The following is a 21109-nucleotide window of genomic DNA, read 5'->3' as shown; positions in this document are numbered from 1 at the left end:
TAACATTTAGTTATCCATTTGGATGTGCTAATTTCAGACAAGTGACAGTGTTGTATGTGAAAGGTCCAGGTGGTTAGCTATTTCTAAGATACTGAAAACACAAATCCAACCAATATTCAAACAATGAGAAGTTTTTCATTTGACATTTAGATTTTATTAAACACCAACTTACTCCAAAATAACGGTGTTGTATTTACAAAAACGCCATAAACTCATCTTATTCCAAAAACCAGACCATCTGTAGAAAACAGAAAAAAAAGAGGTAAAAAAAGTTTTTGTATTTTTACATCTCCATTTAAAAGGCAAAATGCTCTGCAGTAATATCATGTTTCCTTCCAAGAAGTCCTCGAACTGGATCAAACTCCAGGGGCACGGCCTTAAATTTCTTCTTTACTTCTTTTTCAAACAACTGTTAAAAAAAAAAAAAAAAAAAATAAGTTAACAAAAATATACATAACATGAATATATAAGTTTCATGCTTTAAGGAGATTACTAAAGTGTAAAAAAAAAATAATAAAATGTATATATATATATATATATATATATACACACACACACACACACACACACACACACACATATATATATACACACACACACAGTGACAAAACAAGGTGTTCCGCGCACACATAAGAAAAGGACCATTTACCTTAAAACAGTCACTTGGTAAAATTTACCACTTTTTGTAATAACACTATCCATATGTCACACCTCGTGATCCACTGATGGCAAGGTAGATGTCGGAAGAAGGGAGATACTATCACATGGGTAGTGCTAGAGAAAATACATCACAGGTCGTGACACATCGGTCAATACTGGAAGTTCGGGTACAGATGGAAAATGGGAGAAGATGCCAATGGACATATTGTGGAGGGTATTTGGGTTTAATAGGACATCACCATCTTGGGGATGGCGAAACACCATATTTGGGAATAGGAGTGTCGCATTCTAATTGTGTACATGTGTAATTAATGTTATTTAATTATTATGTGTATGCATTATCCATTATACTTGCACCTGAGGAAGACCCAGTTGTGAGTTGAAACTCGTTGTGCTTTTATTTCTATTTTTATCTTTGCTTGTATGTACTAATCGTAATAATAAATAGTTTATATTCACTTTGGACCTGGGAGTTCCTGTTGTTCCTGTGATATAAACAGCTACCAACACATGGAAATCTTATGTGCCTCTTATCCTTGAGACAGCATCATACACTTCTGAGAGTAGCGGATGTGCCTCATAAGTTTAGAGCCAACTTTTGAAAGGCTCTGAAAATTGTGAGTGTGCTGATTTTATATACCAATTCTAACCATTTATACAGGCTACATTATGTATGGTTTTATTTCCGGTCTTATATAGGAATCAGTGTTATTCCAAAAAGTGGTACATTTTACCAAGTGACTGTTTTAAGATAAATGGTCCTTTTCTTATGTGTGCGTTGAACACCTTGTTTTTTTCACATGTATATTGTATTTTAGTGACTGTACATTTGGGTGTGTCTTTATAGCAGCACCAATTCTATACCTTAAGCGCCATCTATTCCTTCTTTTTTTTTATTACTTCTTTATTTTGTTGTGCATAGCATTTTCAAACAATTATGTGCTGCCATTTCAGTGGTGACAGGTTATGATATAGTATGTTTAGAGAAACAATTGCATGGCATAGAGGTAAGAAGCACATTTTCCAATAAGGAATAACAGGAAAATTTAACAGTTAGGTTAGTCACAGTGCGGTTGGTCTAGCATTGTGTGGTGTTCGGCTATGTAGTCTGTGCGATACGTTGCAGTCTACTGTGGGACTAGCTGGATGTGGTGTGGTGTGCATGCTGGGCAGGCGGTGTGTCTGGGTGGTCGTATGCTCTCAGGGGGGCATTGTGGGTGTTTAAGGCTTCCATGCTCGTATCTATCATGCTGTGAGTGTAGTAAGCCATGTGCGTAGGCATTGTGTTCGTGTCTGCTGTAGCTAGACCTTGGGCTATGCTGCTGTTTGGGATGTCTTGCTCTGCCTCTGCATTTAGGTTAGGGACCCCTAACCATGGGGGGGTGGGAGCTATGTGTTTGTGGGGACTACGTGCCCATTCGGGCGTCTTCTGTGTTGTCTAGTCCTTGTGATAGTCGAGGTCGTAGGGCCCCATTTCTGTGTGGGTCACAGAAGGGTCATATAGTAGTGTGGCCTGGATAAGTCCTGGTAGAAGGTGAGCTCCGAGTCCTCAAAGGGCGTTCGGTCTTTAAGCGCCGCCATGATATGGAGCTTGTCCTGGACTGTGACGCATCTAAGGATAACGTCTCGAGCTGCTGGCGATTTCAGGTGTGTGTAGGTCGGGAGCCAGTAGATTCCATCTATGGCAATTTTCTTTGCAGCTGTGTGGGGGAGTATACTGGCCAGTAGGCGCCTAACGGAGTGAGGCAGTTCTTCTGCTGTTATTGCGTTTGGGATTCCCCTAATTTTGATGTGTGTTCGCCTTTGTCGGTCTTCTATGGTTGCCATTTTGAGTGCCATGAGTTTTTGGTGATGTTGTATATTTTGTACCTGTCCATCCATTGTTGTGAGGTGTGTTTTAACCACCACGTCTTATACTGCAGCTGTTACCCGGTCTGTGACCATTTGCACCTCTGTCTTGAGGAGGACCGTGTTAGCTGCTAAAAGCCTGTGTATATCAGCGAGTAGGAGTTTGAGATCTCCCTTGGTGGCTGGTGCAGCGTCGTCAGGGGCTTCAGGCTGCTGTAGCAGCGCTGTCTTCGTGACCAGAGGGGTCTCTGGTCCACCCTGCTCTGTGTGGGGAGTGTGGTCCGACTCCTGCAGGCATGAGTGCAGGACGCAGCTGCACCGGGCGTTGCAGCAGCACGCCTATATCTCTGACGTCTGCCACTGATTTTTGGGATCAGCGCCCCATTGCCGGTAAGTGAGCCGATGTTTCGGTAGGTGAGGGGGATGGTGGATGCTCCTCTCTCTCAGTCTGTGGCCGGAACAGGAGCTCCTCTAGGACCTGGATCGCTGGCGTGAGGTAGGCCCGGTTTTGAGTTTCCGCTTCGGGAGCTTGTGGGGTTGAAAAAACGGCATCTATCGGTGCCTCTTGCCTTGTTGGTCCTGGCTGTGTGGGTGGTAAAGCTGGATGGGTGCCAGTTTTGCGGATTTTGCCCAGATTAGGTTGTTTAGTCAGGAGTTAGTAGAAATGGCGTCTGGTGCCATGTGGTGGCAAGCTCCGCCCCCCTCTTCTCTCTATTTTAATATGTACACATACATACATACATAATAAAAATATATATGACCTGTTAAATTAGGTTACACAGAAACAGTGGATTACTCTACCTCATATGAGGACACCTCCAGGAGCTCAGAGATATCAGTCTCTTGAGTTGACAATGCCCGGATAATCACATTGGCTGCTCTCACTACATCTGGATGGTAGTGTTTCTGAAGAGTCTGTGGGTTAAAAAAAAAAAAACAATTGGCAAAGGAAACTAAAGGAGGTCATGTTAAAACTACTCTCTGGAACTTTTGTGTTTTTTTGTGTGAAGCAAAGTAAATTTTTATACCTACAATCTGAAGACCAATAAATCTTCAAAATTACTTTCAAAACTATCCCTGACCTGCATAAAATTTTCAGAGCTCTACTAGATTGCATTAGAGGCAAGTGTCAGGCTTGTACTAAACATTTGGAAGAAAATGTTTAACGTGCACCTGCCAAAATAAAAAAAAGCAGATGGTGATTTATTTTAGATTAAATTTCCCTATAATCTATGCATTCTGATTAGTGCATACTTCTGTCAAATGTATATATTAAAGCCTGTAACAATCCACTGCATTCAAAGCTTGTTGTGTTTCTTGTGGGATAATCAGAGATAATATTACTATCAATACCCACTTTGTTACTTATTGCATCAACATCACATAACAACCACGGGGATCTTCCAGAAAGCAAGCACTTGAGAAGTTTCTACAGCACAGAAACATAGAAATATAGAAACATAGAATGTGACGGCAGATGAGAACCATTCGGACCATCTAGTCTGCCCAGTTTTCTAAATACTTTCATTAGTCCCTGGCCTTATCTTATAGTTAGGATAGCCTTATGCCTATCCCACGCATGCTTAAACTCCATTACTTTGTTAACCTCTACCACCTCAGCTGGAAGCCTATTCCATGCATCCACTACCCTCTCAGTAAAGTAATACTTCCTGATATTAATTTTAAACCTTTGTCCCTCTAATTTAAGACTATGTCCTCTTGTTGTGGTAGTTTTTCTTCTTTTAAATATAGTCTCCTCCTTTACTGTGTTGATTCCCTTTATGTATTTAAATGTTTCTATCATATCCCCCCGATCTCGTCTTTCCTCCAAGCTATACATGTTAAGATCCTTTAACCTTTCCTGGTAAGTTTTATCCTGCAATCCATGAACCAGTTTAGTAGCCCTTCTTTGAACTCTATCTAAGGTATCAATATCCTTCTGAAGATATGGTCTCCAGTACTGCATACAATACTCCAAGTGAGGTCTGACCAGTGTTCTGTACAATGGCATGAGCACTTCCCTCTTTCTACTGCTAATACCTCTCCCTATACAACCAAGCATTCTGCTAGCATTTCCTGCTGCTCTATTACATTGTCTGCCTACCTTTAAGTCATCAGAAATAATCACCCCTAAATCCCTTTCCTCAGATGTTGAGGTTAGGACTCTATCAAATATTCTGTACTCTGCCCTTGGGTTTTTACGTCCAAGATGCATTATCTTGCACTTAGAGTAACTTCTCTCTCTCAAACCTTCCTCTTGCTCTCTCCTAAACGGCCACACTCCACTCTCACCTCGAGTTCTGCTACTTTCCCACCATGTCTATTTGCTGTCTCCCTCAATACCCTTCATAGTGTGTCCTTATACCCCACTGTCACGGTTCTCACCGCGACATCCAGACTGCCAGACGAGGTCGCCCCAGAAGTGCCCAATAAGGGATTTGAACCTGCGTACTTTTTAGTCCTGGGCCTGCTGTTTCTCCTCTGAGCCACCATACATATAATATGCTTTATTTGTATGGGTCCCGTTTTCACTTTATCAGTTTATAGAGTTGCAAATTCCACATGATGCTGTTTTACACGTCCAATAAAAATGTCCTATCATGAAGTATATTTGACACACGGCCACTTCCACATAGAGGACACATACACACAGTGTTACAGAGAGGAGACTTGCACTCATATACACATTCTCACACACACGCAAATTTATTTTATTTAAGTCCACCCAGCATCCCTACCTTCGGGAGAGCTGGAGTGGATCCGTTCCCTTGGGTCCAGTGTGGGGCTTGTAAAATCTAAATGCTCCTCCAACACTGCTCCCTCACGTGCGGTTTAGTGGTGTTGGAGTGATGTCATAACCCGGCTTCAGGCATCACCGCAGGGAGCAGTGCTAGATGTTAATGAAGATCACCAGCTCTCTCCTGGCCTCTGCACTCAACACAGTATTTGGGCTCAGTAGACACCTGCTGTCTGGGTAAGCAGGTGCTTCTCTGCCTTAGCACACAGCCAGCCGCTTCCTAAAGGGGCGCTAAAGCGGCCCTTCCTTAGGTGCGCTTTCCACTGATTGCGAAACAAGGCCCTGATGCATTCAAAACAAACTATTTTACAACAAAGTGACAACCGTATTCATCCTTCTTTTAGTCACACTATGGCTATGCATTTATGATTTGCTTTTATCTAGATACAACTTTAAAGTCACAGTTTTAAAAAGTCTTATCTTTGCTTTACTTACTAGATATACCTCAATTAGTTTATTTTTTAACTCTTTTATCAATCTTGATGGAACTTGTAAATTTAAGAGAAAGAAACCAAAATACCAGATCTTACCTCCAGCTCCCACAGAGAGCTCTCCAAAGCCTGGCTTTTTGCTGGTTCTTGTTCCTCCATTACATATGGATCAGATGCCAGATCTATCAAAACACACAGATATATATAGCGTTGTAGAAAGAGCTTTGATAGAAATGTAACAATTTCTTTCATGGCAAAGAGTCTAAAAAGAAAGTTCTACTGCTCAGGATATTTAAAGGGAGGGGAAGAGCAAGTGTAAAATGGGCAAAACATTTGATCTCTGCCAGCTACCTCTAGGAGTAACAGAAGTCTAATCAAATTAATACCTGCATATTACAACTTATCACATCTGTAGACAGATTCCCTTCCTTATTATTAATCAAAATGTGTCCAACATTAGACTGCTATGATAGGAAGCCCCCAGTGCTCTCTGAAAATGTGCATTTGGATGCCTTTAAATGAATAATGCAAAGCTTAATCTTCTACAGTATGAGTGGAGAAATGGTGCTCAGAGTGTCTCTCTAACAAAACAAAACCAAAATAAAATATAGTACTGGCATCCAAATCAATGGAAACTCACCTCCTGCAGCAGATGGGCGGTGTATGAGGATCCTACAGGCTGGGTGCCTACGTATCAAGTTACAAATAAATGGAATGATCATCAGAAGAACTTGGGGTGGAGCAGTGAGTGACAGCCTAGAAAGGCGCTTGGCGAAAGCAGCAACAAGGTATACAGGTAAATGTCTAGAAAACAAGATACAAAAAAAAAAAAAAGTTAGGAAATGTAAAACTATGCAGATGACAGAGTGGAATAATTTGTATCAATCGAAGAAGAATCTCACATTCTCAGGACATCAGCAGTCATGTCACTTACGTGGATGACAAGAACAAGTTGGCCAGATGGAAGAAACGAGCATGGTATTTTACGTGAAACACAGAGGGATCCAGCAGAGAGTAAAGCTTCTTGTAAAAATCGGGGTATTCTCTAAAAAGCGAAAACAGGCATGAATAACACACGATGCTGAGTATTTCTGATGACTAAGGGCTTTCTTGTCACAGAGTATTAACCATGACAGATAAAACAGATTTAGCAGAGGCTTTCATACTGTTTTACTACTTACAGGTTATGCTGATGAATCAGGACAAACAGCCCATTCAATGCAAGAAGACTGATGGGTCCACCTATGAGAGAATTTTTTTTTTTAAATAAAAAGTAGATTTAGCGGTTTGAAACAGGTCTTACTGTCTGTTGTACAACTATTGTGCCAGATGACAAATTAAGTAGCCTCAGGTGACTGCCATGGGCACAGGGTGTAGACAGGGGCCCAGTGGCATTACCCACACTTAACTTTTTGTTCATTTTACTTATGGCTAGGTCCCCTGCAGGGCACACTGACACATGGACACCAATATTAGACTATGGCTTACCAACATCGTAGGCAGCTGTTAGAAAGTCTATCAACAGAGTGGGCTTCATCATATGTGGCAAAATGGACTCGTGCAAGATCAGAAGCACCTTTTTATAAAGACCGATTGGAAGCTAAGGAGAAAGATAAGAACAATAAAATAAATATTTGCTGTAATTTTCCACATTAGAAGGCTTATTAGCTACAGAATGTGCAATGTCAGGAATTAAACATGAATTCCAAATACAAAAAGGACAAATTAGGCATCCAGACCACTTACATTGTAGGATTAAGACTGCCTCTAGTGGCTCTAGAGGCACTACCCGGTTTGAAACAATGCAGACATTCTCATGCAAAGCATCCAGCGTTTAGAAAATCCCTTTAAGAAATTACAGAGTTAAAGCTTTCCTATTGGGAAGGCCTAATGCATTTTGCCGCGCATACACGTTAAGTCCCCCCACCCCACAATCTCTTACATTGGAGGAGGCGAAGACAGAGACCAGCAGCAAGGGACTTCGGCACTGCCGTCAGGTAAGTGTCTAAAGGCTTTTAAACCCTTTTTGGAAGCAGAGACACCAAAATTGACCCTTTAAATAGATACTGTAGTGCCCCGGAATACAAAACTTTATTCCTGGCACTATCGGACCTCCTGCCACCACCTTCCTTGGTAAATAAAGGATTAAAACCCTTTATTTACTTACCTTTTCCTAGCGCCTATGTCACTCGGCACTGGGTCGACTCTCCCCCCCCCCCCCCTCCTTTGTCCCGTGACAAGCATCCGCGGCAAATCCCTAGATCAATGCTTTCCTATTGGGAAAAATCTGGCGCTGGAGGTCCTCATGTAGAGCCAAAGATCCATTTCAATTCAGAAAGCCCTCTTATGGCTGTCTGGTAGACAGCCACGGAGGGCAGACTTAGAGCTGCAATGTAAACATTGCAGTTTCTATGGAACTGCAATATTTTACATTGCAGCACTAAGTGCAAAAAGGACCGAGCACCCAGATCACTTAATTAGCTGAAGTGGTCTGGGTGCCTACAGTGTCCCTTTAATGCTAAAATTAAAATATAATGAGCAAAGCGTGTCTGTGACCTTGCATATTTTGTAAACCATCCAGATGGTGACATCACCACAAAAAACACCAGAGTACAACACTTAGGTCTACAGAAGATCCACCGAGTCCATAGGATATAGATATAGTGTTGTGATGAGTGAAACAATGCCTTATTCTCCCAGTCATCACTAGCAACGACTTTGGGAGGTGGCAACACTTGACAGTAGTAGCTCCACCTCTGGTCAGTTTAGGAATATACCATAAGATAAAGTAGCATCTACTTTGTCAGTAATTGGGGGTGGGGGGTACATCCTCTTTGAATTCTATGGTTCTACACATCATGACATAAATATCTGTTTGTTAGCTGGTCCTAAATCCTCAGATAAACACCACAACATATTACATTGTGTCATGATTTCATTTTTACACATGGCTTCTTCATGTTGGCTTTATTTTTGTAAAATAAATCATGAAATGGTTTAATGTCATGTTTTGTTGTTCAGCTGCGGTTGTATTTATCTAATTTTAAGACCCGCTAGAGAACAGATTATTGTTATGCCCGGATATGTAAAAATCATAGAATTAAAAGAGGGTTTACTTTATTTTTCCCCATGACTGTATTTTGACAGGGTTGGAATTTAAATTAAAAAAATGCTCAAAATTTATTTTTGGGGCGACAGAGCCGCTTTAAAGATTTTTCCAGTTCAGTTATTTTCAGCCTAAATGTAAATTTTTTTTGGAATTCATGACAATTCACACTTTGGTATATAACTGAAAGCATTTACTTGCTAGCTATATTCAGAACCAAATAAGAGACAAGAACAAATACAACTGCCCGTATCAGGTCTTCCCCAAAGAACATTATCATAAACAAGGTACTACTATAAACTGAAATCATTTAATGGAAACTGGAGCATATGTGTAATGTTAATTGCTGGGAGTGACAAAGGCAATATTATCCCGTTTAATATACAATACAGCTTCTTTGCAAGTGAAAACATTAAAAGGAAACTACAGTGCCAAGAAAAACTAATTTTCCAGTCACTATAGCTTCCCCACACTGTGGTGCAGAAGGGGTTAATTACCCCCTGTCACTTACCTGGGTCCAGCGCCGATATTCCTCAGCGTTGGCTCAGGTCAGCCTTTGCTCCTCCCCTAATGTGCATGCACGCGAACTAAGATTTGCCTATTGGAACGCATTATTTAACGCTTTCCTATGGGGATTCAAGTGACGCTGGAAGTCCTCATGCATAGCGTGGCTATATAGCATCATTAAGCATCATTTAGACAACCAAAAGTCGCCTAGAGTCCCGGAAGTGGTAGACAGCCACTAGAGGAGGAGCTAACCCTAGCAGGTAATTATTGTAGTTTATTAAAAACAAGCTGAAGTGGTCTGGCTGCCTATAGTGTCTCTTTAATAGACATGTTCATACAGTGAAGTTAAAATAGATGGATGAGGTCATTAAAAATATCATCCAATTAAATATGTGGTCATGAAGAAGTACAAGTAACTTCTATGGAGGAGTGCTTACTTGTTCTGTTGAGAATGCTTTAGTTAAAGGGTTATTTGGGGAGAAGACTACTGATGATGAATGCTGCAACTGCTATAATCCGTAGAATACAGAACTCACTGACAGTTGTGGTAAGATGGGTGTATGGGAATAATTCAAAATTTGGAAGAGGGTATTCACCTTTCTATATTTTTAGCATGCATGCGGTTTTTATTATACTTCTCTTCTACATAAATATTCAAATCCCTATCCTCAACCAACATGTTCAAAGAGTAAAGTATTGTGCACTTACCCTGTGTTTCAGGAAGTTCATCCACACTCTCTCGAAAACTCTTTTATGCTCCTAAAACAAAAAATGAACAAACATGCATTTACTTCCAAAGCCAGCCACCCGGAATAATTCAGCTAGAGAATTTGAGAATTACCTTCAGTTTTGCTGGCTTCCAGTCATCTGGCTTTGCTGCATAAGAAACACAATAAAAAAAAAGAAATGACATTGAGAGAGATGACATTCACTTAGCATTTTGATGGATTCTCAACTGAGGTTCTATTTTACCATAATTTCTTGTCTATTTCACATTTTTAAAGGATGCTACTGGCTTCAATGTTATGAACATCGTATATCAAACTGCCTATTAGTATCATTGAGAGCAGGAGATCTATTATTCTATAAACAAGAGGAATGGATTGCTTGTTTTTGATACAAATCTGAGGCAACACGCTATTCTCAAATGCAGGCAAAGCAATGAAAAAGAATAGCCTGCAAGAGATGTGCAAAAAACAAAAACAAAAAAAACGTGTGGGTGCCTCGATATTTAGATCTATCTATGCTGGAAATTGTTTTAATACATTTAAAGTGAGAAATGCTATTTCCCATAACATTAATTTAAAGGGACACTATAGGTACCCACACCACTTCAGCTAATTCAAGTGGTCCAGGTGCAGCGTCACCGGTGCCTTATCCCTGCAAAGGTAATTATTGCAGTTTTTAATAAACTGCAGTAATTACCTTTGAGAGTTAACTCCACCTCTAGTGGTGTACCGTCAGTGGAGGAGCGGAGGCTGAGCCTGAACCAGTACCGAGGAACATAGGTGCTGGAATCAAGTAAGTGACAGGAGGAGGAGGGGGGGGTTGCACATGCAACACAGGGGGGCACTATAGTTTCCATTTAAGGTAACATCTAGATTCAATAATTACATTTGTGAGATGTGAAAGATAAAATTAAACATTTACACCTCTATTTTTTTTTATCAGGATTCTGTATAACCGATTTATAAAGAATTATAAAAAATAAAGTTAGGTTTAATAAAAGGCAGTCTGAGGCCAAAACGTCACCCACTTGACACCATAAATAAAATTCCACCATATTAAGATTGCGACTGTGCTGAACTGTACTGGTATATACCTCTGGTGGGAGAAGACCACAGTAGTCGCTACCTCGCTGTCTGGGGCTAATGATTTCCAATGCTAGATCGTGAGGGAGCAATTACTGTAGTCTGCACCACACACTCCAAAATTGACAGTAGCCTCCCCCCAAAAGAAAATGTATGCGTTTTTGGCAAAGGGTGCAAAACAGAGGGAGATACTTTGGGGATTTAATTCACAAAAATATGGTGAATAAACCTATGAATGTCCGTGGCTCTAGGCAAGCGTCCCAATCTTATATTATGTTGGGAGTCGGGACAAGTAGATTGTCATAATAGACAAGAAGATTGGACTACCACTTTGACAAGTAGCGATTTTAAAATTTTCACACTGCTGCAGGTGTTCTTACATATACACTGACCTTTAACATTTTGTATGAAGTACAATACATTTTTTCACAATTAAAGCGAACTCGAAACAGGTAAAACGGTCTAACAGATAACATGGCAACTTGAATATAGGATTGGAGTGCTTCTAGGCTGATACAGGGACACAAGAAGACCTATTTGATGCACAAGCACTAGTTTGGTCTCTTAAGTATGCAAGAGTCACATGCTGGGTTAGTATCATTTCATCCTTTAACCCCTTAAGGACCAAACTTCTGGAATAAAAGGGAATCATGACATGTCACACATGTCATGTGTCCTTAAGGGGTTAAAAGGAAAAAATAAACTGAACTTATTGTGTATTCATTTAGAACACATTTAAATACCTATTCACAGTGCATTTAGGCATAAGGCTATCCTAGACGTAAGATAAGGCCAGAGACTAATTAAAAGGATTTAGAATATTGGGCAGACTAGATGGGTCGGTCGAATGGTTTCTTAGCTGCCATCACATTCTATGTTTCCATTTCCTGGAAACATAGAATGCCTCGCCCTGTGTGGATACCATCTTAGGTACCTCACAGTTCAGATCATCTGTGATTCTGAGCATAGACCACGCAGGTACCTGAGCTAATACAGACTTTTTTTTTTAACAAGCTCATAGCATCTCAGAAACATGGCCTGAGCTTGGTTCAGCTTTTTAGTGTACACAGTCACGAGTCAGATAAGCCATGCTAACAACAAACAGTTTTTATTTTATATATATATATATATATATATTTCCTTAAGATGGGCTCAATCAGGACACAGAACAGTCCGCAGCAGAGTTTTCCCAATTAGCATTATAGATTAGCCTGAATTAATTTAACCTTTCACAGAGAAAAGGTTTTTACTTCGGACTATTTATAAATGCATTGCAGAAAATACATTCTACAAACACAGATTAGTTATACATCAATTCAACATAAAAAAAAAAAAAAAAAAAAATCCAATCATCTTTCCATTTAACAAAAAAATAATAATCACATTATGCCTGCAGGTATCCAGCTAAGCAGTCCTGAATTTAAAAGATAATCCCACCTATCACAAAATGTTCAATCCTTTAATCCCAGATGCGGAAAGAATTCACAGAGGACAATATAAATTCAGCACTGCTTCATACTCACCTTTCTGCGCAACTAGGAAATTGGATAGTGCATTTTCCTCAACTGGCATGTTAATGGAGGAGATCAAGCAAAATACATTATTTTGGAAAATTGGGAGGACCATCTGGGGAGTGAGGGAGAGAGAGAGAAAATAAAATTGCCAGAAGCTCAATTAGAGTAGGAAAAAAAAGTTATTATAAAAGTTCGATATTAAAGTTCACACAAGGTAATGCAGTCTACCAGTGGCGGCTCACTCATTTTATTGAGAATGACTGCACACAAATTAAGAATACAGAAAGTAGGGGAAGGGAAGGAGTAAGATTTGCTTCTCATCACATGTTTTACAAGGTGTGGACAATATAACAACATGAACATGTTCCAAGCAACTAGAAGAGACCTGGATAACTTAGAATTTAATATGCAAGGTGCTGTATCTTTTTCCCCCATTTTATTTTTGTTAAAATATGAGCCATGGCTGCAATACCATCTTTTGCTGATACAACACTCATCCATGTGGCATCATTAAATATAGCCATAGTAAATATTTGCAGATAATATACATAGGTTAAAATAAAAACAAGACAGATTTTTCATGAAACCATAGCACTGAAAAAAAAATTACTTATTTCCCCATTAACTGCTACATCAATTCATTTTCCACACACTTTTAGCCAATTATAGGGTTGGCTATGGAATAAGAAAATGCAATTAAACAATTTGAGGTACCATCCCGGTTTAGTAGTGGATGTACTATTCATACCTCTTTGGTTTTTTGATGCACTCGGATAATGCTCTCATTTATTAGAGTCATGGTATAATAGCGGACGTCGTCATATTCCAGATATTCTTGGAATCGGAAAATCAAGGAGGTGGAATCGGTGTCCTCATGTAGTAACCTGTTTATCACAGACTAAACAAGACAAATAATTACTCTTACAAACATTTACAAACTTGGCAAAGTCAACCTCCTCCGCCCCTCCCCTATGCTCTCCGCAGCTTACTTTTAACAATTCTCGAGGAAAAACAGAGCTTTCCTTCCATTCTGCATTTTCCAGAGGGAACTTGGCCTCCAGCTGGATAAATTTCATCAGGGTGCACAGTGCCAGCTCCTTTAGGAATTAAATAGAGTCATTTGTTAGGATACTAATGATACATCACAGCAAAAGTTACAACTTGACTAAAGGTCAAGGAAACCAACGGTAATAGCCACACTGGAATATCCCATTGAGGAATTCCCCCTCTCTCAAGTATGATAACAAAACTTACGCTTGTTTTCGTCCTTTAAGTAGAATGGCTTGAGATGTTTCACTTATTAGAGTAGAACTCGCCATCTATTCAAAACTCTGCCTTTGTTGCAAGTGCCCCATAATTATTCATGTATTTATCATAAGCTCACAACATTTTCTTTTCATTACCAGGTCATATAAGCTTTTAGTTAGAGATTAAAGAGAGATGCATACATTGACAATTTTTTATTTTTTAAATCAGCAAAGACATTTAAACAAATACAAACACAAAGATAAAGCAGTAGCTTAGTATCCAACAGCGTAAAATACATAGTAAAAATGAAGAGACCGTTACCTGCGCTCATGGGGATTTAGGCCAGAGCGCGGGTAACGTTCTCTTTGTTTTTACATTTAAACAAATACACAACCAAAATAAAGCAAGAAAAATAAAAAGTATGTAATAACATTTATAAATGTACTATAAACACGGTCAGTTTGTTGGGCACGGCTCTCAGCTAGAGGAGTTTCTTCAGCCTCCCCCCTACACATTTCAGATCAGTCCACTAATGACAGTAAGATGTCCTCATGCACACTGTGCACGAGGAGGTCCAGGGTCAGCTAAAACCCAGAATTGATTCAATGCTTTCCTCTGGGGAAGTTTTAATGTGATCGCGGCATGTGCATAACATTCCCAGGCCGGAGGAGAAGCCTGACCCAGCACCGAGCGACTTTGGCGTTGGAATCAGGTAATGAACAAAAAAGGGGTTCTGATCACATCAGGGTCATTATTTTGATAGGTGGTTAGTTCACACAAGCCCTACAATGGCCAGAAAACACATTATATTCATGCTACAGACACAGAGATTTATCACTGGCTGACGTTGGAATGGTATATAAAACATGCAGTCTGTAAACATAAGCACAAGTCATAACTCTAAAGGGACCATCAGATCACCATAACCACTACAGTTTATTGTAGAAGGTTTGATGTCAAGTGTTTTTGGGTGCAGAACCTTCTTGGAGCCTAGATTTCAACCCTTCTGCTGCAACTCAGATAATGCAGAAGTTTCACTTCCATGTTATTCTTAAAAAGATGTTCTACAATGGAGAGCAAAGGTGGACTGACAGTACTTGGCTACACAAATTGTCATCCAAGTAAAATTTGACAAATAAATAGGAATAAACAGGAATCTTATATAGCAGCAAGCACTAAAGGGAAACTAAAGTCATCAGAACAACTACACCTTAATATAGTTGTCTATAGCCGGTCCCCTGCATGATTTTTTTTGTAAACATTGTCTTTTCAGAGAAAAGACAGGGTTTAAATTACTGCCTAGGGAAACCTCTAGCGGCAGTCAGACATTCAGCGTCTCCACGGTTTACATGAAAGCACTGAACTGATTCAATGCATCTCTGAGGAGATGCCGATTGGTGAAGTGCAGCGTTTTGCCGCACATGCCCGATAGCCTCCCAATGCTTTCCTATGGAAGAGGATTGGCAGAGATCAACTTTGATGCTCTCAGACAAGTGGGTGGAGCCAGCAGTGACCAGCCCCACATAGAGCTGGAAAAAGGTGAATCACCTTTTTTAACTGGAGGTAAGGAGGGCCAGGACTAAACGGTTATTAAGACGAATAGTGTCAGGAATACACATTTGTGTCTTTAAAAACACAAATTGAATAGTTTTTTTTTTCTGTTTTTGTTTTTTTACAGGTTTGTATCAAATATAATTCGTACTGGACCAAAAACAATTCAGTGGTTGTTCTACCTAGAATAGCCATTAAAAGAGAATAATATGAACAGCAAGATCAGAAACCAGCCAACAGTTGTAACCAAGATATGTGCAACTGTTCAATTAGGACATGGGTCCTCTAACTCCGGCCCCCCAGATGTTGCTGAACTACAACTCCCAAGATTCTCTGGCTATCTATGTACCGTATATACTCGAGTATAAGTCAAGTTTTTCAGCACATTTTCTCTGTTGAAAAACCCCAACTTGACTTATACTCGAGTCAATGTCTGTATTATGGCAATTTACATTGCCATAATACAGACTGGGGGCTGGCAGAGAGCGCTTACCTCTCCTGCAGTTCCCTTCTCCTCCGCACCGGTCTGGTCAGCACCTCTGTCAGCTCCCAGTGTAAGTCTCACGAGAGCCGCGGGGTCATAGTGCGGCTCTCGCGAGACTTACAGTGGGAGCTGACCGGAGCGGCGCGGAGGAGAAGGGAGCCGACAGGAGCTGCAGGAGAGGTAAGTGCTTCCTGCCAGCCCCCCTACACTGAACTGCCAATGCCACTGGACCACGAGGGAGTGAGAGCCCCCCTCCCTGCCATGTATCAAGCAGGGAGGGGGGGGGGGACGAAAAAAAAATAAAAAAAAATATTAAAAATAAAATAAATTATAATATAACAAAAAATAATAATTAAAATGCCCATCCCCCACCAAGGCTCTGCAACACACACACTGCATTCATACACACACTGTAAATATTCAATTAATAGAATTTTTTTAGGATCTCATTTTATTTAGAAATTTACCAGTAGCTGCTGCATTTCCCACCCTATTCTTATACTCGAGTCAATAAGTTTTCCCAGTTTTTTGGGGTAAAACTAGGGGCCTCGGCTTATATTCGGTTCGGCTTATACGGTAATTCAAAAAAATCATGGGAGTTTTAGTTCAGCAACATCTGGGGGGCCGGAGTTTGAGGACCCATGAATTAGGATATTTACAGCAGACGACTGTTTACCCTTGTGATTAACCCCTTAAGGACCAAACTTCTGGAATAAAAGGGAATCATGACATGTCACACATGTCATGTGTCCTTAAGGGGTTAAGAGCAATATGCATAGTGATGATGGTAAATATCCTAGCTGACATTCAGACTCCCAGCTGTTTAATTACAATCTACATAATGTACAGTGAGCAAAAGTGGCAATCTCCTATCTCCAGCCACACAATTGTACTTAAAAGTGAGGAAAAGCAAGAACTGCATTTTGCTTTTATTTTGATGGGAGTCAATACATCACTTTGTTGCTAGTAAGTAAACAAATGAAAAAAGTAATACAAAATTACAACGCAGCACATTCCGGTGTAAAGGTCTTCAAGTGCGTACATTTCTTGCTATGTATAGTCAAGACCAAGGGCAGTTCAAAAAAACATCATCACAATAAAAGGATAAAAGATTTGAAGTTCTCAGGAGGTACTAGAGATGGCTCTTCTCAGAAGAGAGGCATTTCAATCTCTTCTAAATAATACCTTTGTACACCTCAGAAGAGATTGAAATGCCACTCTTCTGATACTGCTAGGTCCTAGTGGTTTGAATAACTTTGTATTAGCAAATATAACTAAACAGAGTACACTGACTCTCCAAGGATTCCATGTGTAACAAAAAAAAAAAAAAACAACGAGACCTAATTATTTTGCCAAGTATTTTTTATGTGCTTTATGATTGTTCTATATTATGGGTTGATATTTTGTATAGTGTATTACACTTTGAGATGCTCTGGACAAATGCACAATACCAGCCCACACTGACCTGCAACTGAAAAGAAAAGCGATGCATGAGATCCAGCAAGCAGGCTACACAGCTATTATAACGATGCCTCGTCCACATCTTGTACTTCTGTTCCGCACTCAGGGTATCTAATTTGAAGAGAAAAAGGGGACAATTTATTTGTAATATGTCCCCAGTTAACCCGACAGATTCAAAACATTTAATGCAGTCACCAGATTGGTAAAAAAAGGTTATATCCCCTTAAATAACATGTTTTGATTATTTGTGTATAAGTTACATAAGTATTTGTATTAAAGTGCATTTATGAACTAAAGGGCAACTATAGCATTAACAATACAAAACTGGATTCCTAACGCTATTGTGCCCTAATCCTTATTTAGATATATATTGAGACTCTCTCAGCGCTGCTGCCCCTTCACCTCATCAACGTCATCCTGTAGGTGCTACTCTTGGTGACTGTAAAATCCAATGCTTCTCATAGAGGAGAGAGCATCCAGTCAAATGTTTCTCATAGGAAAGCGTTCAATTCAATGCTTTCCTTTGAGCTACAATTGATGCCAGTGATGTTGAAGCTCACACGGCCTCGGAAGTACTCCTAGTAAGTGTCACTAGAGTCACTAGAAGTGTGTTTAAGCCTTTTTTTTTTTTTATAAAACACCAATGTTTTCCATTGCATGGTTAAAACTACAGGGGCCACTGCAGCAAGACCACTTCACTGAGATGAATGGTCTGGGTGCATTTAGTGATCCTTTAAACTATCTAGTCTATTACAAGAACCCATAATATACAACAGATACTGTAGACGTTTTGAGCAGGTTTTTTTCATTGATGCTCAAACAGCTACATTAATAGAGAACAGTTTCAGTCATAGACATTTACCATCACTCATTTTGTGGGCTTTATTTCCAACGATGCTCATTTAGCTTCACAGATTGCAGAGTATGATGCAAAAGGAAGGCCACAAATGGTATGAATAAATGTAGCTGACTGTAGGTTGCCTAAGCATTATGGTATATGAAGTCACCAAAAACTACAGTCACAAATATCACTCACTGAAATACCGTAATGATTTTTCAAAGTGTGTAGACTAGAGATATATCGGCACACATAAAAAGAAGATTTCTGTATCAGCCCCATTTCTCCGTCATGGTGACCAAGTGCATTGTATTTGTTGAAAATATATATACACACACATTACAACTTTAAATGTAATTAATAGGTAAAGTTTTTGATATTATTGACTGACATTACTATTTATTTATTTTTTTAACAGAACTTGAAAGTAAACCTGGTTTTAAATTAATCTTACTCAAGAATAAGGAAATGTTTTCATTTTAGCAATGCAAGCGTGTGTTCCATTTCTTGTAAGTGTATATGGCATTTGTTAATTTAAAGGACCACTATAGTGCCTGCAAAACATACTCGTTTACCTGGCTCATTGAGAATGCTTTCCTGTGGACTGGCTGAATGCGCGCATGGCTCCTGCTGCGCATGCGCATTCAGCTGATGACAGGGAGAGGAGGAGAGTCCCCAGCGCCGAGGGAGCCCGGCGCTGGAAAAAGGTAAGGGATTAACCCCTTCCTCACCCTAGAACCCTATGGATGCTGAAGTCTTCTCACTGTGAAAATCACAGTGAGAAGCGTGGAAGACAGTCACTCAATGAGACAGCCACTAGAGGCTGGATTAACCCTATTGTAAACATAGCAGTTTTTCTGAAACTGCAATGTTTACAGCAGAAAGGGTTAATCCTAACTGGACCTGGCACCCAGACCACTTCATTAAGCTGAAGTGGTCTGGTGCCTATAGTGGTCCTTTAAGTGTTGCCATATTTTCTATGTAACTGTATACAACTTGTTCAACCCTTGTTTAAGTGCTTGGTTGGCAAAGTATGTGAAAACACTGCACAGAGATAAAGTGGCAAATGTACTAAAACAATATGAAAATGCATAGCTACATGCAACTCTTGGGCATTATTAAATCTCATGGAATAACTTATGACAGCAACCTGGAAGGCTCTCATCCTCAGCAGAAAGGACTCCAACATGAAGCTCCCGTTTCTCCAAATATGTCTGGAAGAGTTTAGAGCAGTTTCGAACCGCAGCCTGAACATCATCTTCTTTATCAGACTGAAGAAAGCAAACAGAATATATTCAGCCATTGAGTGATACAATGTAAAACACTTGTTAAATATATATCTCCAAAGTCGAAACAATCCCTTGAAAGAATACATACTGAATCTGTTTTTTTTGTTTTTAAACTGTCACATCATTTCACTTTTCCATAAATAGCCAGTAAGGCACAATACATTTCTAATATACTCTCTGGGAGAGTAATTATTAATCAGAATTCAATTAAACAAAATGGCTACAGGATACATGCATTTTGCAGATAGTGAATACAGAACATCGTCACTATAGGCACCCATACAACTTCAGCTCATTGAAGTGATCTGTGTCAGGTCCCTTAACTATGCATTGGTAACTACTGCAGTTACTAATAAACTGCAATAATTACCTTGCAGGGTTAGCTTCACCTCTAGTGGCGGTCTACTAGACAGTCACTAGAGGGACCTCAGGCTGGTTAGGTGACTTTTGGTTGCCTACGTGGTGCTGGACGTCCTCACGCTATACATGAAGACATCCAGCGTCACCCAAAACCCCATACAATGCTTTCCTATCGGGAAAGTCCTAATGCTAACATGGCAAAAGCAGTGCATGCGCATTAGGTCCCCCAAAACAACGTCAGTATTGGAAGCGTAGCCTGATCCAGCGCCGTGGGAAACCACATTATGTAAATGACAGAAGGGGGTTTTACCACCTTCTGCACCACGGTACAGGTGGGGCACTATAGGAAGCTATTGAACCAGGAAACCAACTTTGTTTTCCTGGCACTATAGCTTCCCTTTAAGAGGTAAGAAAAGATTATGTATGTTTAAATGATGTAGAATCTTATTTGCATTAATAAAGTTTATGTTCATAAAAAAGGAGTGATAAGTGATACCCAACATGCTTTTAAGAGTAACCTAAGCAACACGTCCACTACAGCTTGCTGTAGTGACTAGGTTTTATAAATAGTCCTGGCATTGGGTCTCACTTTAAAGCACCAAAACGACAACCACCTCCTGTTTTGGTTTTAGTATGAAGAGTGCCCTGATGCCCTCCTAAGGTAAGTAGTAAAACCAATTTAGTATGATCTGACATCTAGGTTGCAGGTAAAAAGGTTTAAAATAAGTAATGGTACTTTACAACGTTTCAAAAACGTATTTGCAGTTAAGAGTTTAACAACAGAATTCACAGCTATATGATGTGAGGCGAAAGAGTCAACTGCAATAATGTGATGCACTTTTTTTCTTTGATAAATAATGAACACACGAATCGTGCTTGCCCTCAAGCTTCATATAAACACGGTCAAGGCTGCATTTATTATTGAGACAAGTTAGATAAGGCTATTATCGTGCAGTGCCCTGGGTAGTAACACGGTGCTGCAGGCAGGCAGACAGACAGACCTTGCCCTGAATAACACGTGCACCGTCCTTACCTCTAGATATTCCAGGATATCAAACACAATGTTAGCATTGCCCCGGCTCTCCAACACGGCTGCGAGCTTCTCATCCAGATCCTTTCGCGTGGCTTCCCCAGAAACATTTCTTCTCCTTAACACATGCCGCCCCTTGCGCGCAGCCATCTTGCCAGCCGGTGTGATCACGTG

At 40.1% G+C, this 21109-nt stretch overlaps 1 protein-coding gene across 1 annotated transcript; it reads right to left on the bottom strand.

The window, feature by feature from the left end:
• Nucleotides 1-244: 244 nt before the first annotated feature.
• Nucleotides 245-21109, bottom strand: NOC4L (nucleolar complex associated 4 homolog). The gene is made up of 15 exons (XM_063454392.1): nucleotides 20939-21109; nucleotides 19407-19527; nucleotides 17423-17529; nucleotides 13664-13771; nucleotides 13423-13572; nucleotides 12684-12786; nucleotides 10191-10225; nucleotides 10058-10108; nucleotides 7225-7336; nucleotides 6918-6978; nucleotides 6671-6781; nucleotides 6377-6540; nucleotides 5836-5918; nucleotides 3310-3423; nucleotides 245-409 (listed from the first exon to the last, which is right to left on the bottom strand). The coding sequence occupies exons 1-15, from the start codon at nucleotides 21083-21085 to the stop codon at nucleotides 296-298; spliced, it is 1581 nt and encodes a 526-aa protein (XP_063310462.1). The 5' UTR covers nucleotides 21086-21109; the 3' UTR covers nucleotides 245-295.

Source organism: Pelobates fuscus, chromosome 5 (assembly GCF_036172605.1).
Source record: "Pelobates fuscus isolate aPelFus1 chromosome 5, aPelFus1.pri, whole genome shotgun sequence".
Lineage (NCBI taxonomy): Eukaryota > Metazoa > Chordata > Amphibia > Anura > Pelobatidae > Pelobates > Pelobates fuscus.
The sequence above is the reverse complement of the archived record's forward strand: the minus strand, read 5'-3'. Positions and strand labels throughout refer to the sequence as shown.